The following is a 6,448-nucleotide window of genomic DNA, read 5'->3' as shown; positions in this document are numbered from 1 at the left end:
TGAGCAAAATGAGGTCATTTTTCCTGCAGCACCAGATGGGTACCACAGGTGAGAACCATAACACTTGATCTCTTCCATATGACTCGAAAGAAAATTAGAGGTTAATGTTATTTGTTTCCGCTTTTAAATAGAATGTTTTATAGTAAAAGTTTTTGTTAAACACTAAGTTCTTGTAAAATGAAACCCTTGACAGCATGCTATGGTTTTGTGCAGCTGTTAAGTTAAAAATGCTAATTTTAAAATAGAAAGTAATATAAAAATTCCGTTTTCCTGAAACAAAAGATAGCAATTTTGTCTTCCTAGTGACAAGTTTCTGTGAACTGTGCCAGTATGCGGCCTATGGAATCATTCTCAATACTTCCACATCTGAGACGATAACACAATATATTAACCTGTCTTAATGAATTGAATCTTTTTGATATGTCACCTTTGTGGTTTCAGCAAATATATTGTAGAATATTTGCATTCACAAATCCTAGAATCTATTAGGATACAGAGATGAACACATTTGCCTAGAAAAGTCTTAGGTACCAAGACTGAACCTCGCTAGAGGTCTGGTTATGCAAACAGCAAGTCTGCAGGGGAAAAGTGTGTTTTTGTTTCAGAGAGTGTTTCCATTGTAGATCTGAATGATTTATATAGATTGCCTATTCGGTGATCCAAATCAGTGATGAAGGCTGATGGTCGAAAACCACGTGGATTTGTTTTTACACCTCACCTCTTACTTGGCAGCAGGCAGCATTCGTCTGCTTTAGCTACCTAAAACTTACCAGATTATGCTTCTGGAGCCATAACTAAAGGGGCAAAAATACGTACTAAGTTCTTTCTATATGGCAGACACTATGCCAGATGCTTTAAATATTAACCCATTTCCTCCTTCTCCTGCATTGCAGGCAGACGCTTTACCCTCTGAGCCACCAGGGAAGCACCATTTCATCCTTACTAGTGTTTAAAATAAGAATTTTGTTCTCACTTTACAGATGATGGAACTGAAGCTCAAAAAGATTAAGTAGCCTGCTCAAGGTCACCTAGATAGCAGGTGGTAGATGTAGGATTAAAATATGTCTACCTGACCCATCCATCTAATTGCTCATTTGACAAGGACCGCATCTACTATGCTAGGAGGGAAAATACAGTAATGTACAAGAATTATATCATCCCCACTCTCATGGAGTTTCCAGCCATTTTAACAAATAACTACAAAGGTTATGTTTTTCCTACCACACCCACCTAGTAATACATTGAATACAGGTTAGGTACTTACCTTCTTGAGGTCTGTTGTTGTTTTTCAGCTGCCAAGTCGTGTCCGACTCTGCAACCCCATGAATTGCAGCACACCAGGCTTCCCTGTCCTTCATCATCTCCTTACATTTGCTTAAATTCATGTCCACTGAGTCAGTGCTGCCATCCAGCCATCTCATCCTCTGTTGTCCCCTTCTCCTCTTGCCCTCAATCTTGCCCAGCAACAGGGTCTTTTTCAATGAGTCAGAACTTCGCATCAGGTGGCCAAAGTACTGGAGCTTCAGCTTCAGCATCAGTCCTTCCAATGAACACCCAGGGCTGATCTCCTTTAGGATGGACTGGTTGGATCTCCTTGCAGTCCAAGGGACTCTCAAGAGTTCAGCACCACAGTTCAAAAGCATCAATTCTTCACTCAGCCTTCTTTATAGTCCAACTCTCACATCCATACATGACTTCTGGAAAAACCATAGCTTTGACTAGATGGATCTTTGTCGGTAAAGTGATGTCTCTGCTTTTTAATACACTGTCTAGGTCTGTCATAGCTTTTCTTCCAAGGAGCAAGCATCTTTTAATTTCATGGCCGCAATCACCATCCACAGTGATTTTGGAGCCCAAGAAAATAAAGCCTGTCACTGTTTCAATAGTTTCCCCATCTATTTGCCATGAAGTGCTGCGACCAGATGCCTTGATCTTAGTTTTTTCAATGCTGAGTTTTAAACCGGCTTTTTCACTCTCCTCTTTCAGCTTCATCAAGAGGCTCATGAGTTCCTCTTCACTTCCTGCCATTAAAGGGTATCATTTTCATATCTGAGGTTGCTGTTATTTCTCCCAGAATTTTGATTCCAGCTTGTGAGTCATCCAGCCCAACATTTCACATGATATACTCTGCATATAAGTTAATAAGCAGAGTGACAATATACATTAATAAAAATCCAAAGATAAAAATCTGTCAAGAAAAACTATGATCTTAAAAGATGTGCATTAGTACTCATACCAAATTCTCAAAGTATTCCTCCTTACCATAAAAACTAAAAACAGTGGGTCTGATTTTCCCTTTTAAAAAACATTAATTTTGATGTTTCTTATTATAAGATACAAAAGCAATTAATAGCTGATAAACAGTCACTGGTAATGATAATACATTATTTTTATCATCCTTATTATGAAACTTCTTAACCATTTAAAAAACATTTTTATTAAAGTCCTTATATTTGCTCTTTATAGCAACCCTGGCCAAACCTAGTTTCTTTGGATCCCTGTTCTGACTCTTTTGGAGCCAAGTTTCCTGGTCCTCATAGAAGGTTGTGCTTTTGTTTCATCTTAATTTTTAATAACTAAAAGACATTCATTGAGCTGCTGTTACAGGCAGGGCACTCTACCAAACACTGTGGAGACATGAAATGATTGAAAAAGTTAAGTACTTGCTCTTAAAGAAGCTCGACGGGGGCAACAGTTGTTGATGGATAGTGTAAGTGAGTGAGTCTCAGAAAGTTTGGGGTCCTGGTCTGGACCTGCTCTAAGCATGGAACTCAGACTCAAGAATCCAGTTGATTCCTGATGACCCAGCATTATGGACGATGTCAGCTCTGGGGACACAGGAGCAATCTGGATGGAAGAGCCAGTTTTAAGTTAAGTCCCAGAAGTGCTTGATCTAATAAACACAAGTAAAGGAACAAGGGATTTATTTATTTTTCCTGTGTCTCTTTTTTCAAACAGGTATTCTTCTTACTAGCTAAGCAACACAATGGAAACCACGGCGAAAACAAATAAAAGGGATATTCAAGATGGGCCGCCAAAGGAAGTCAAATTGCCTATCAGTGAAGCACTTCTGGACTATCAGTAAGTTTAGATTATGAAATCCTGAAGTTCTCATGCATAAGTGGCAAGCACTGCTAACACTCACATAATTCCAGCGGAAAAGGAAGCGTTCCAAAGCTGTCAAGGAAGCTGGATTAGAGGCATAATTTCACTCTCATGCTATGTGCGTATTTTTTTAAGGTTTTGGCACGTTGGCAGTAACACAAGCCAAGCCATGAAACAGCATTTGTGAATGGGTTTTGGCTCCCTCGCCCCCTCCATTGAATTACTGGTCACTCTCCCTCAAATGCACAGCAACTTGCTGGCTTACCTCTTCAAATAGAGCACACCTCAGTTAGTGTCCATTTACAAAAGAGTAAATGTACACACACTTCTCTTCTTCATCTAACTTTTTATTTCTAGACATTCCAATTTGCATTGTCCTCAAATACCTACAAATCAAACCCAAATGATTTATAGTTATTTTCAATAAGAATGGGCTTCCCTGGTGGCTCAGCTGGTAAAGAATCTGCCTGCAATGTGGGAGACCTGGGTTCGATCCCTGGGTTGGGAAGATCCCCTGGAAACAGAAAGGCTACCCACTCCAGTGTCCTTGCCTGGAGAATTCCATAGACTGGATGGTCCATGGGGTCTCAAAGAGTTGGACATGACTGAGCGGCTTTCACTTTCACTTTAATAAGAATACCTTAATATTTCTATCCCAGGAGCTGGAGACGAGACTACAGGTGATACTTTTCATATGTTTCTGTTTTATCTAACTGATGGAGAGCAAGCCCTTTAATAGCTTTTGAACTTCAACTTTGGGTCCCGGGTTGGTGTTTTAATGTGTAACACTTAGGAAGTGAATGAATACATGTCAGTTTTGTTTGTTTGGTTTTCAAATAAGAAGGCACTTCATGCCTATTGAGCAAGTATTTGAATGTTAACCAAATACATAACAGGCAAGTGCTGATCACTGGAGGGCAAGAGTGAACCGGCCCACACGGTCCATTCCTAGCGAAGCACGGGAGATGGACGTTAAACACACAGTCCGGTCTTTCCTGAAAAGCTGCATACCTTAAAGAAGATGCTGCGGAGGAACAGTGTGGGGTGCTCCGCGTCCGCATAGCTGAAGGACGGGACAGACTCCGTGCGTGCTCGGCCGTTTCAGTCGCCGGGATCAGGAAGCGCTCGCCTGAGGGGGCGATGCGGGAGCTGATCTCGGAAAGAGGAGGAACAGGTGTTACAGAGCCAGAGTGATAAAGAGGGCGGGTGAGGAGGGGCGTGCCGCAGCGCAGGAACGGACGGAAGGCAGAGGGAGCGAGAGGGCAAGCGCAGGGCCAGATTAGCAGACCCCCGTGGACACGTCTACTGGAGGGGGACAAGGTTGAAACTGGGGAGCAATGCTGGAGACCAGGTCTCTGTTCAAGGGAATCGTTCTCAACGACCTTCAGGGAAAATCCAATGTCCTTCTTGTGAGACTCCGAGTCTGTACGTTCTTATTAGAAGACGGTGAGTGAGAGGGTCAGAACACTGACGGCACCCACAGGAAGGGACTTTTCACCAAGTGCCCTTTTATTTAACACTGGAGGTAACGTTAAGCGACGGCCAGATCCTCCCTGCGCGCGTTTTGCAGCATGACCGAAGACGTGGCGCACAGTGGCTTCTGAGAGGTGGGCAGAAAGCCCAGCTCCGTGACTGCAGTCTGGCCTCTCACCTTTTCCCCACGGCCCACAGGGATGGCATCCAGCTACGGCTCCTTCTCTCTCCTCTGGGTCAACCAGAGGCCAGTCTTTCTCCTCTTCAGCAGAGGTTTCGCACATTTAAAAATCCTCATGATCTAGTACAAGACGGAAGTTGAGCGTTCCCATGCTTTCCATTCTCTTCCTTTGTGGAAACTAAGTAAACAGCCTCATGGACTGGAACAGCCTGGGCCTTCCTGCGCCCTTCTGGCGACAGGTCATCTGTTCCCTGAAGTCCCAGGCGATGGGACTTTAGCCACATGATGAATAGTCAAGATGCCCTTCTCACCGTCTGAGGAAAAATCATCCAAGGGTCCCTGGCAGCATCTTATATTTCTCTTATACAACCTCAGCCCCTAACAAAGAGCTCAAGAGTCCAGAGCAGGTGGTCCATGACTTCTGAACAGCTGAACTTTTCTTAATCTCTCTCAAGAAAATAAGGCCATAGACCTCTGCGGTTGTTGGCAAAGAACTGAAACTGCCAGTGTTGAATCTGCAGAGTGATCGTGTCTTAGTCACCCTTTTTCCTCAGGGAATTTGTTCCAAGACTCCCAAGGGATGCCTGAAATCATGGATAGTACCAAACCCTTTATATACTATGTATTTTCTTCATGTATATATCTATGATAGAGTTTGATTTCTGAATTAGGCACAGTAACAGATTAACAATAAATAATAATAAAATAGAACAGTTCTAACAATATACTATATTAAAGTTATGTGAATGTGGTCTTCCTCTCTCTTTCCCTTTAGCAAAATATCTTACTGCATAATGCTAAATCTCTAGGTGATGGTGGTTTTTATTTTTTCTTTTATATTTATTCCCCCCAACCCAGTTTTCAACAACAAGTATGGACGTAGGTATAGCAATAGGTACAGATATAGTTACGGGTTTTAAAAGTATAATAAGTAAGAGTATAGATTCTTTTTTGGAACCCAGATTTGTGTTCCTTCTCAGAATTTTTAACAAAATTGCATGGAAGAAGGAAGTTGACACATTACTACATTAATACTCAATAAACAACCTATAATAAAAATAGGAAAGAGTTTTATTCAAGCCAAACTGAGCCCAGGGGACACAGATGCAAGAAGCAGTTGAATTGTGTTCCACTGACTGCAAAATGGGGAGGCTTATGTAGGCAAAAGGGCTACCTTGGTGCCTCAGTGGTAAAGAATCCACCTTCCAAAGCAGGAGATGCAGATTCTATCCCTGGGTTGGGAAGACCCTCTGGAGAAGGAAATGGCAACCCAGTCCAGGATTCTTGTCTGGAAAATCCCAGGGACAGAGGAGACTGGTGAGCTACAGTCCATGGGCCCAAGAGTTGGATACAAATTAGTGACTTAACAACAACAGCAACATACAGGCCCAAATCACAGTTACATATTTGTCAAGAATTAGGGTTGGAATTGGTGAGAAGCAAGGATTGGTTGGGATCCAAAATGATCACACAGTTACCAGGGAGACTTTAAGGCCATAAAATTGCAGCTGGCAGCCCCTGGCAAAAATATTATTTTGAAAATGGCTGGTGGTATCTTTGAGTTTGATACAGTTCAAAACAGAGTTCTCAGTGATATGGAAATGTGTCTGAAACCGCGTCCAGTGTGGCCGCCCAGCTCCATTTTGAATGCCTGAACCACAGGCACTCCGTTTTCATGTTCAAATGCAC

At 42.4% G+C, this 6,448-nt stretch overlaps 1 protein-coding gene across 1 annotated transcript in view; it reads left to right on the top strand.

Annotated features, from left to right (window-relative positions):
* The window catches only part of CCDC83 (coiled-coil domain containing 83), a 46,986-nt gene continuing 43,524 nt past the window's right edge, over positions 2,987–6,448 (top strand). Inside the window, exon 1 of the mRNA XM_018042816.1 lies at positions 2,987–3,081. Within this exon, the coding sequence (XP_017898305.1) occupies positions 2,987–3,081 (95 nt within the window). The remainder of the gene's footprint in view (positions 3,082–6,448) is intronic.

This window comes from Capra hircus, chromosome 29, assembly GCF_001704415.2.
Source record: "Capra hircus breed San Clemente chromosome 29, ASM170441v1, whole genome shotgun sequence".
Lineage (NCBI taxonomy): Eukaryota > Metazoa > Chordata > Mammalia > Artiodactyla > Bovidae > Capra > Capra hircus.
This window is presented reverse-complemented; position numbering and strand designations above follow the sequence as displayed.